The 11,780-nt window shown below is 28.9% G+C and overlaps 2 protein-coding genes across 4 annotated transcripts; one reads left to right on the plus strand and one right to left on the minus strand.

Moving 5' to 3' along the window:
• The first annotated feature begins 205 nt into the window (after positions 1-205).
• Positions 206-5,167, plus strand: LOC117206966 (small integral membrane protein 14). 3 transcript variants are annotated; one of them, XR_004487453.1, is made up of 6 exons: positions 207-365; positions 2,890-2,974; positions 3,662-3,716; positions 3,805-3,953; positions 4,043-4,249; positions 4,344-5,167. XR_004487453.1 is itself a non-coding variant. In XM_033446715.1 (5 exons), the coding sequence occupies exons 2-5, from the start codon at positions 2,903-2,905 to the stop codon at positions 4,085-4,087; spliced, it is 321 nt and encodes a 106-aa protein (XP_033302606.1). In that variant the 5' UTR covers positions 206-365; positions 2,895-2,902; the 3' UTR covers positions 4,088-5,167. The 3 variants fall into 3 exon arrangements, 2 of the variants coding, with proteins under 2 accessions (XP_033302606.1, XP_033302607.1); XM_033446715.1 differs by having other exon boundaries at positions 206-365; positions 2,895-2,974; positions 4,043-5,167; XM_033446716.1 differs by having other exon boundaries at positions 207-366; positions 2,891-2,974; positions 4,043-5,167.
• Positions 5,168-8,227: 3,060 nt separating this feature from the next.
• LOC117207041 (zinc finger CCHC domain-containing protein 8 homolog) lies at positions 8,228-11,560 on the minus strand. Its single transcript, XM_033446858.1, has 7 exons — positions 11,298-11,560; positions 10,688-10,928; positions 10,254-10,567; positions 9,885-10,098; positions 9,624-9,807; positions 9,324-9,520; positions 8,228-9,190 (listed from the first exon to the last, which is right to left on the minus strand). The coding sequence occupies exons 1-7, from the start codon at positions 11,558-11,560 to the stop codon at positions 8,762-8,764; spliced, it is 1,842 nt and encodes a 613-aa protein (XP_033302749.1). The 3' UTR covers positions 8,228-8,761.
• Between the last annotated feature and the right edge of the window lie 220 nt (positions 11,561-11,780).

The following is an 11,780-nucleotide window of genomic DNA, read 5'->3' on the forward strand; positions in this document are numbered from 1 at the left end:
ATATGCGTATCGTGTGCAAAATGAAATTATAATGTAATGTTTAAAATATAATATTTAGAAAACATAATTTATTTAAAATTCTCGAAAGTTATTTGTTATGCAACATGCAATTATTCGATACAGACAACCAATTGTTAAATTCCAACTCACACTGTACGACACACAACCATAAAATGCACCAATGAAAGTTCAGCTTGGGTATTCGTCAGTACTCGACTGAGACATTAGAGATACAACAAGACGAGTGTAATGGCTGACACGTATTGGATGTAAATATATGCACGTCCTTATTTTTTATACAGTGTTAAATTCTACTTTATCGCGAAGGTTATTCGCATTATACTTATTTTGCTAAAGCGACTAAGGTATGTAAGGGTTTTATCATTTTTTCCTTCACGATCGTTATTTGTTTGATGTACTTTTTTTGTCTTCATTTGACGCTAATATTAATGGACTATGAGCAAGCTGTTGAACTGTCAGTTGTTAAACAGTCATTATTTTGTTCGATAATTGTTTGATCATTGTACGTTAAATTTTTTTCATCATATTCCATTTGTACTTTTTCTTTAATTTGTACTATTCTCTGTAAAAATTATTCTATACATCGAATATAAATATTCTTCTACATATTCATTTAATCTATCATTTTTAATATTATATTTTTCAAGATGTACCTAATTCTAGTATTTGTGTAAAATCTATTCGACAATTAAAATGCTGAAAAAAAGAATGACAGAAAGAGGTTTGATAAACATATACATAGCAACAACAGAGGCACATTCCACGTGTCATTTGTATAAATAAAATCACACGCTGAAATGCGCCGAGTTTCATACAGTGTTTTGTCAACATATGCAAGAAATTTGAATTAGAAATTTTAATAACCATAACCACCATAATATTACCCATTAAATCTTGTAACAAGAATTTTACTTTGAACATTTTCTATATTTTTGCATATTATGTGCATTTTGTACATTTTAACATCTTTAAATTTACCATAAGTACATACTAATTCGCAGTCTAGTTATTAATAAAATAAACCACGTTTTTCTTCTCTTGAAATTTTTCTTAATATATTAATCGTTTTTCCGTTTGTCGATAATGAGAGAATAAGATTGGGACATCAAAATTCGAAGATATAAATAAATGGATAAATGGATGTAAAATGCCTTAAAATAAATCTCGCAGAAATGTATTGAGTACAAACATAAATTTGTTTTATTTTTATATTTATTATAAAAACGGAGAAAACGGCGCTATTATATGTAATAATCTAATATTAATCTAATATTACGATAACTTAGTGATAATTTTCATACAACAATGATTGTAATATTTTTACATTTTCTTTCTTTACTTATTTCATTTGTAAACTGTAGCATTATCGTGGGACGAAATTACATTGAATAATTCCACCTTATAAGTGACATAGTATAAGATACGATTTCACGCGCGCGATTTAGAGTATTTCCTTTCGTTTCTGATAATCGCCATCTAAATGAGTTCATTTACAACGGTTATTCAGATATATATACATATATTATGATATAAACACAATGCAAAACACAAAAACTAAATAATAATGTTACATAGAATTGATATAGAATGGCTCATGAAAGTGTTTGAATATTTACCATAGAACATTTTCATGGTACCTATATCGTATGTGTATAAAACATTTTGAGAATTTCTTGGCCGTTTAATAAAATACGACAATCGTAATTATCTTGGTAAATTTTGAAACCAATAGGAAAATATATATATAAGTTACAAAATATATATATATAGTATTTATTGCAAACATATATTTAGTACAAAATTAATATACGGCATGAATAGCCAACATACATTATATATATTATATTGTAATACATGGACATATTATAATATATGTTAAAAATAGTCTTGCTGAATATGTGGATTTATTGGTAATTATGGATTGGTGGTGAGTTTCGTAATATACGTATTGTGTTATTAACTGGCCTGTTATTTTGTTAATTGACCGCTATTATCCCTACCATTCCTTAAGTTTCAACTTTTTATATTTTTATAGTTCCAGTTTTGTAAGTAGTGCTTTTTTTTGTTTTATTAATTGATCATAGGTCGAAATCTTATTTAGTCAATTATCTGGATAGATATTTATATCTCTAACACTCAGAATATCTCTCCTTTTCATTAAGTGGAAGTAAGGTGCGAATACTTTACATGTTTCTGTAGGATAATACACCCACGCAATAAGTTCCTAGTATGGTAATTATGCAGTTTAGTGACTTTGAATTTTTATTATTTTCTTTCCTTTTACAATATAAGAACAAATTTTAGAAATTTAATGTCTTTACGATGTTAAAATGTTCAAAATCTGCCAAAGAAATTAGTTTAAATTTATTTATATATGTTTTATAAAAAGAAAGTATTTTCATCATTTAAAAGATTATTGACTTGTACTTATTATAGCTTAACCCAATCTACGTGGAATAAGTCTTGGGTGTATTATTATAGGAAGGTATTGTTAACTTCATATTTTACTCGCATTTTATGAAGAAAAGAAATACTTTGGATATTAAAAATTTATCTTCCCCGATAATTGACCAGGTTAGGTCTCAATCTACTGTAAATCAAATAAAACACTGCTTATAAGGCTGGAACTTGCAAGGAGTGGTGAGAATGGTAATGGTCAGTTACATACGTATATTGCGAATATGTAATATGTGTATTGCGAACTCATTATTCGAATGATAAAGTATATTGTACACACGATGCTTTAGAATAGTTATTATAACTGCATAATATGATTATATAGCCTAATTATTAATATGGATTATAATAACGTGTAATTCTAGACTTGGAGTTTAATACATGATAATTAACCCTTGCTTTGATTTGAAGTACAGATACTGCAATGGCTGACGAGGGATTTGATATGTGCGAATATATGTGGAGCGAATTTGCTATGCAGCGTCTGCTTTTGATCGTAAGTGGCAATGATTGACTGTAATTTTCGTTATTACTTTTAATTTAATTATTTTTAATTCTTACGTCTTTTGGGTCATCGCCGATCCAAGCGTGTTTTTCTATTGTTAAAAAATTTCTTAAATTTTAAGAAAACATAAACGATCATTATCAATATAGTTTTACATAAAAATTTTTCTTAACATATCAAAGATGTGTTTGATTGTCAAAACAAAATGATGGAAAGACTAAGACATAAAAATTCCAAGATCGTACAGTAAAAAAAGGTATTACATATGTCCATAAGTTTCTTAAGCTATATACAAGAAAAATTATATCATCATCGTTTGCTTTTATTATTACGATGTGTATGTTTTATAACATTTTTATCCGACTTATTTACAACAATCAGTAAATTCGCAATATAGCATATAAATGAATGCAACGTTGGTTAAGGTAAGGTGTGTTTCCTGTACGTAATAGCGAATACATTATTTTTGTCCGATTTGTAAGAATTTGTCGCGATAAGCGATAAGTTTTACGAGTTTGTTTTACTGATTATTTCGCAAACGTTACTTAACATAAATAAATATGAACAAGTAGATAAAAACCTGGTAAAAATAGTATGTAAGATGCATATTATCAAAATAACTAAAAAATATTTCCCTAGTCATGTTTATAGACCTTCGTCAATATTTTTTCATTTCAGTTGCGACAAAATCAAAATTATTGCACGGATAATGAATGCTTTAGCATGTCGCGATGTAAGTATTTTTTCTATATTTTACTAGTGAAGTTAATGTAAATTTTGTGAATCGACATAATTCATAATCTTCGTCATTTATTTTCTAGTGCCAGGACCACGCGATACTTCGTCGTCCTCAAACTTTTTCATGACCACTTTGTTAATTATTGGATTCGCTGTTCTTATGTATGTTCTTAGACCAAACTCTTTTCGTCAATTAACCAACAACACAGCTAAAGATCGAGATAACGAACGCGTAAGTGGCACATTACTTGCAGTATAATTAACTCTGTTTTTATTTTACTTTAGATTTTTATCGTAATATTTATACAACTTCTTTTTTAGGATTCAAACGGCGACCCTCCCGTACCTCCATCGACAGCGCAATAAGAAATGTAATATGACAAACACTGGATTTTCATAGTAGAATCTGCCAAACTTATGATAACAGAAGAACTAGAGAGAGAATAATTAATTCATTCGTTCGATTTATAAAATATAACTAGTATATATTTAATCTAACCAAATAAGAACTATAACTTCCTTTCACAGGTTTGAGAATCATTATATTTATACACTTTAACGAGTATATACATACCCATTTTATTTTCTGCAGTTTTACTTATTAAAATCTATCACATGTCAGGGGACCTGTGCAAAAGAGAAAAATATAATTTAACGAGATTATTTTCGTTAAATATAATACGTAATCGAATCATCGATGTCGTGCCACAGATTGTTGGAAATAGTCTTTTACGAACACGTGGCACTTTTAACATTGAAATTGCGATTTTTAAATTGGAATAATAAGAACTTTTTCATCATGTTGTTACTGTGATTGCACATATTGTATATCATAGGGGAAAAACTGTTAAAAATGTATTTTGATATTCATTATTGTAAATAGCCTGAGTACCTGTAATTCGATAAGGGTATTGTATTCTAGTATTTATATTAAATTCGATAAAGTTTTATAGGAGATGTAATTGAACTTTGTAGACTAAAATTTGTTGATGAATTAAAAAACAATGTAACGATGAACTAAAATATATTGCCGTTTATTTATGCTTTTTATGTTAGTTTTGAGGGATTCTGAGAATATAGGCGTACAATACACATTAAAAACAATACAATGAATTGAGGCAATCTTTTTTCTTTTGTAATAGGATTGAAAAACTAAATATAATAGTATTACAGTTTCATGCTGCTCAGTACAAAAATTAAACATTGGAAACAGTATCCCCAATAATTTCTGTTGAATTACATTATTTGTGCTATTCTGTATGATCTATACAGGGACGTTGGAGCCCTATTTGAATCCTAATGGTTTTACTATACACAAAATGATTTAAAAATAAAATTTAATGTAATCCATGTTCACATAGTGAATATGAAAAATGAAATATTTCTTTTTTATTTGTTGTACATTCCTCCGTCTTATTTGTAACAATAAACATGCATTGTATTTTATATTTGTTTTCATTGTTTACTTTATTTTGTAACAAAAGAACAGATTAAGGTGTCATAACAATGTGGAATATTGGTAAGTTTGTTTCTTGAAAAATACAGTATTATTATTTTCCAACTGAATAACAATATATATTTCCATTTGCTTAAAATTAGTAATTTATATCGTTTGAAGAAAATGTGTATTGTAATTATATAATATTTCATCATGACTCAATTATCACAAAAAATTATTATAAATATACGTGTATTTCACAAAAAAGATAAAATATGTGTAATGGTAAGTAATCTTATTGAATCAATACACTATTTTCTAATTACATATTTATGGATATTTAATGTACGTATATTAAATGCTACAACACGTACTATTTGTTTAAGAAAATATTTATTACGTGCATCATAGCATTCTACACCACTGGATCAGTGAAGATCTACAAAAAAGTAGCTGTAAAATTGACCTGGACCTTGAAATTCAGGGTCATTCTTTAATTGCATCATATTCTATACTTCTATTCTATACTATATCGCGAGGATCGAAAGTCTTAAAGGAACCATGGGTCGCATTCGACCGTTCTCTTAAAAAAAGATGTTAATTAACTTTAGAATTCACTTTATTTGTAATTATCTGTTATACCCAATATATATCTGATATATAGCTGTCGATTTTGTAAAGTGTCTGACATAACGCAGGCCGGTAAGAAAAAGACATTGCTTGGAGGGGGAATCATATTGCCTTACTATATCGTGGCATCGATTCTAAGCAAAACATGATCGCAGCGAAGGTCACTGTTGCGTTGCAAATATTCGTAAACCGTCTCTGGTTCATACTTTCGACTCTTGCTTCTTTTTGTTATAGATTAATCTGTAATTCTAATGTAATAGATTAATGCATCTGATTTCAAAATATAAGTACATTACAAACAATGTGAATTCGAAAATTTATAAAACTTTAACATTTTTTTCCAAGAGGACTGAGAAGATGATTTGCGATCCATAGTTTCTTTGAGCCTTTGCACTCGACGGCCTTTTCGGTCGAGCATAGCATCAACTCGAGGTGATTTTGCACGTATGTGACGAGTGTCTTGTAGGTAATATAAAATGATTTTATACAAAAATTAACTTACAAAACATTATATTTTAATAATCTATATATATTTACATCTTTAAACATATCATTTTTTAATACTTTTTCTGTATTTTTTTTACGATAATTTACAAAACATGTGTCAAGATGCATCCTTGGCTTATCGGCAAAAGTATCGCAATAATAAGTTGTTTCGTGTCTTTTTCTGCTTTGTTTCCGTAAGAACACACCTTACAATCCTTTTTTAAAATTACATGGAGCTCTCCATTTAACCGAATTTCATCACAATTAGCAGCCGACGTTGAAGCTTGATCTCACGGTAGTCGAATATCTCCTCTCAACTGGTCTACTAAAGTTTTTATAAATCGCAGGTGGTTCAGCGGCCTTTCGTTCTTTTGCTTTTTTATAGAATATATGAATTAATTAAAGAAATTTCCAAATCCATTTTTTTAGAGCTTCTAGATTTACAAAACTATAATACTTCTGGCACGATCGTCGAATCTGAACTAACGTCGGAGACGTTACCAGAACCATAGTTTTGGAAGGATTTGAGCATAAGTATTTCATCTCCATCTTAAAGTGTAACACTTTACACTTCGTAACAAACAATATAAAGAGCTAAGGAATCTATTTACGAACCAATACTGTGTTCTCATCAATTGGAGAGGTCGAAATCTAGCATAAACAGGGACTGTCGCCTCTCACTCTCCTTTCGAGTTGCTACACGGAACGCCATAGCGACTGAGAATCATCTCTCGAGTGCAAAGGGTTAATCCTTATAACGAGTGAAATATGATGCAGTACAAAAATTCGAAATTGAAATTCAAGATCAAAGTCAATACCGCTACCTTGCCGCTACCTTTTTCGTAAATCTTCACCGAGCTAGAGTTTCACAATAGAATAACCCTACGATGCTCGTGACAAATTATTTTCAGACACCGTGTACATCGAGAATATAAGAGATTAGCTTTAAAAATTATAGTTTTAGTAATATTTTTCAATTTTTGTTTTTAAATCAAATTCTGTTCTCACGTCATTTACGTTTTGTACTATGCAAATATGTTAGAAATAATCGAATATTTTAGAGAGGAAAATAAATGACATACACATTAAATATAGCATTGGCGTGCTTCTGTTAGTATTTTGTTATAATTATTACAAAACACAAGACATTCTTTTCCTTATTTACATATGTACACAGTATCTTTTAGAACTGATAAACTTTTTGCTATTATTAACCTTTTAATTAGAAAACATGAATGAAAATTTCCATATAAAAATAGCAAAAATAAATTCATTAATTAACAATAATTTCAATTTCAATTCTATGTTTATAGAATCTGTGTGTGTGTATAAAACACGCAACAGATATTGATAAGTAAAAAAAATTAATTATTCAATTATTTATTAACACGTTTGTTACCATCATAATATATGTGTGTGTGTGCATATGTATGTATGTATGATGTATATATTATTCTAAGAGACCACTGTGACAGATATGATTTTTTATTTTCAAATTACATAAATAAGTAAAATGTATAAATTCTGAATTTTATAGCTAGAAACTAGTATCACGTCTGTGTCATATCATATAATGTTTGCTCTGTCTATTTAGTTTAGCATATTGTGTATGTGCATAAATGAAAATGTGTGGCATAGTGTGTAAGACTAGTGAAGCTAAAATAGATAGATGTTTCACATGCCGCGTGGTAGCGAACATGTTAAAGAAAATAATTATGCATAGACAGTTACGATAATAGAACAAATGTTTTAAATGCATATATTGAATTTATATATTTTCATAAATGGATAAAAATATTTACCAATTTTAAAACGAACTGGACATGCAGAAGAAATGTGCAATGTATGGTGATAAGTATAATTCACAAGAAAATAAAGTTTGAAATGTTTTTTGATGAATATGAAATGGTTTATGTTCAGTCACAATGTATCACGTGAGAAAATGCCACTAATTAATAGAAAAATAGTATGTATTTGTACTTTTCATAAGTAAGACATTATGAAATTTTGTTTAAAATTATAAGCTTTTTCGTTTTCCAGACATAAGTAGAAAGATCAATTAAAAGGACCATTGGATTTTACTCCAAGGCCCACCCTCCTACATAAATTCATTATGTGAAAAATTTTAATGTGCCTTCTATAATGATTAAAGACCAATGAAACTTTGAATTTGTTCATTAATTATTGAGGATTAAAAGGGGAAATCGAAGATTGCATAAAATATACTAGGTGTATTTTTTGTTCCGAAAGATAAGTATAACAATAGAGAATAAATCTGTTGTTTGTACGTTTCCTAACATAAGATTTATGTTAAAAAATGCCATATATTTTGGACTAACTACAGATAAAAATATATGTCATTTTTTTAATTAGAAATATAATATATCAAATGAAATTTATATCTCTGTACCTTCCCAGAAAATGGAATTATTGCTCATTTATAAAATATGATAATTTTTTCAATCATGAATTATAATGAGATACAACTATTCTTGATGAAGCTTTGCTAATGTATGTCTTACTTTCTGCAAAACCCCGGTCATTTGTTCATACTTACCTGTCGAATCAGGTAAGTTCTCAAAATTAATTAAATTGCAAATATTCTTTGAAAATTTTTCAGATGGTGGCAATTTGTTATACGGAGACGTACTCTGTAATACAGGCGTACCAAAGTCAATAGACTTCACACTTCCATGACTTGTATTAATTCCATTTTGACGGATACGATTTAATTCTGGAGTAATCTCATTACTAGGTGGTGGCATATCAGATTTTGATACTGAATTCGAAGAATTGCTTTTTGATGAAATATCCGAGTTTGATTTCTGGAGTTCTACAAGCAGTTGCTTTTTCATATTCTCCAATTCGGATAACGACGGAGAATTCGCTCGTAAAGAAGGCGATGTAGTGTCTTCCTGAAATGTTTTGTACAAAAATGTTTATCTCATCTTTTAATACACGCTACGAAAATATTTTATCCTTCTCCTTATCCTTCTACAATTAATACTGGACGAAATGCTAAATGTATGTAATATCTTTTATACATACTAATGCTTCAGAAAATTGTAATTCTTGAGAATGATAATCTGAATCCTCAGATATTGTTGTTGATTTTAATAATAGTGGTTCTGATGGTTTTGCACAAGATTCTTGTGGTAATAGTGGTTCTGGCGGTTTTACAGGGTCGTCCAGAGGCAGCGGCGGTATAAACAGCCCATTAGTAGGTACGCACTCTACCGGACTATCTACTTAATACAAAATAAAAATGTTTTTATAACATATGCATTTAATTAGTAGAATACGTGAATTTTGAAAGAATTGTTGTGTGTGAATATACAGTTTCTATACCTTCCACATCCTCAATTTCCATTTCAGTAGGTTCTGGAACTGGACTGTCTTTTGATGTATTACTAAAAACTTTGAGTTTTTTTCTCTTATATCCATCGTCTGCCATTCTTCCTTTTAAGTTTGACAACATTCTTTGTTTGCTATGAAAAGTCAACATTGTTGATACAGAATATTTCCCATCCTCCTATTGTTCATAATAAATGTTTAGTATATTTGATTTTGTAAAAATCTATTACTTTTATAAAATTTACTGTTGCTTACATCCCAAGTACCAGGTGGAGCTGGTACATTAAAACCAGGAAAGTCATATATTTTTTTTATATCATATTGATCTCTGTCTCTTTCTTCAACGATATGTCCTGGTTCATCATTAGGATCTTCTTCTGCAATGCCATCAGAATTGAATAGGGACAAACCAGAGTGTTGCAAACGTGCTTCCTCTAACCATCCTGGAGGATAGCCAAGCTTCCTCATTCTAAGAAAATTATTTTTATATACAATTTAGATTAATAAACATCATACAATCCATATTTGTAATCTGTTTACATTTAACAAATTGAATACTTTTTTTAATTTTATTCTATTACCTATGATTTTTTAAAAATTATAACATGAAATTTAATTAATTACCTATATATATGTCTAGGTAATTCATTACTTCTGAGACCTAGTGCATTACGTAAATTGTTACTTAATTGACCAGGGATTATATGATCAAATCTATGATTATTTTCCAAATGATATCTAACACCTTTTGAATTTCCTTTCATATTGAAATTTTTTCGATTTGCTTCTATAGCAGTATAATTTCGTGGTTCTGTACAATCTCGTAAATTATGATTTCCCGAACAATTAAAACACATAAACCTTTGTGAGTTACCCTCTGGATATTTACTTGATTTCAATTTTGTATCATCAAACACATTATCACATAATATATATTTCTAAAATAATAATAACATTAAAACAATAAGAATAATTAACAATTTAGCTATTCGGAGCAATCAGTATTAAATAGTTTTTTCTTATATGTAAATATTGAACAATACAATAAAAAAACAGACCCTACTATAAGATGGAACATCAAATTCATCTCCAGGTCTTGGCTGTTTATCTACAGTAAATAATGTATCACATATTATATCCTGACTATCATCACTCCCTGTCGTAATATCGATAGATTGACTTGTAGAGTCAGTATCATTATCCCAAACTTCTAACGTTAAACCATTATCATTTTCTTGACATTTAATCTTGGAAGATACTAACTCCTCTAGAAACACTTTTATTCTTTTACTATATTGCCTAAAAAATTCAATAAAGGAAATGGAATTAAAAGTTACCTCGATAAAAAACAATTAATTACATTAAAAACTAGTTACATACTATTATTTTAATATATTTACTAAGTGATGCAACTCACTTAGGACCAAAATAACTTATTTTATCATATATAATTAGAATGATTATTTTATATATAACAAATTGAAATAAAGAACGACACTGATATATGTATGTTTATTCAGCCATTATTCAGCTTATGTCGTTTTAGGTTATATAAACAAGTATTAAATTTACCCGTTCTACCCGAAAATTTATAAAGAATAATATATATATATATATACGTCCATATGTACATATATTATATATCAATAGCAAATAATAATTTTTTACCATGCAATGTTTTCATCTCGAAACATAACCTTCAAAAGTGGTGTCGATGAACTCTCACTATCGCCAGTTTCCATTGTAGATGCATTTTTATTATTATCCATATAATTATTGGTTACGTTCATCTTATCCGCATTGTTGTTCGGTAATGAATCTTTCTCAATTGAACATTCACTTTGGTCATTGTCAGTAATATTGATATCTTGGCTTGAGTCTAAATCAATCACCTCTTCCTCGGTGTCGTTGATGGTAATCGTTGAATTCATGGAAATACTATCGATACTGATACGAAAACATAGATAGAACTATTTTATATTATGGACGTATGATCTTTTGTTATGTGAAGCTAGTTTCCCTCTTCTGCCTCAATGAAAACACGACGCTTCAATCTTATCAAGTTTTCTAAACGCAATAAAACTTAACTGTAGGGGCGCTCTCATTCGTGTGCAAATAAGCGTGGAGTAGATTTTCACAAATTTCATTATT

Source organism: Bombus bifarius, unplaced genomic scaffold (genome assembly GCF_011952205.1).
Source record: "Bombus bifarius isolate JDL3187 unplaced genomic scaffold, Bbif_JDL3187 scf7180000008014, whole genome shotgun sequence".
Classification (NCBI taxonomy): Eukaryota; Metazoa; Arthropoda; class Insecta; order Hymenoptera; family Apidae; genus Bombus; species Bombus bifarius.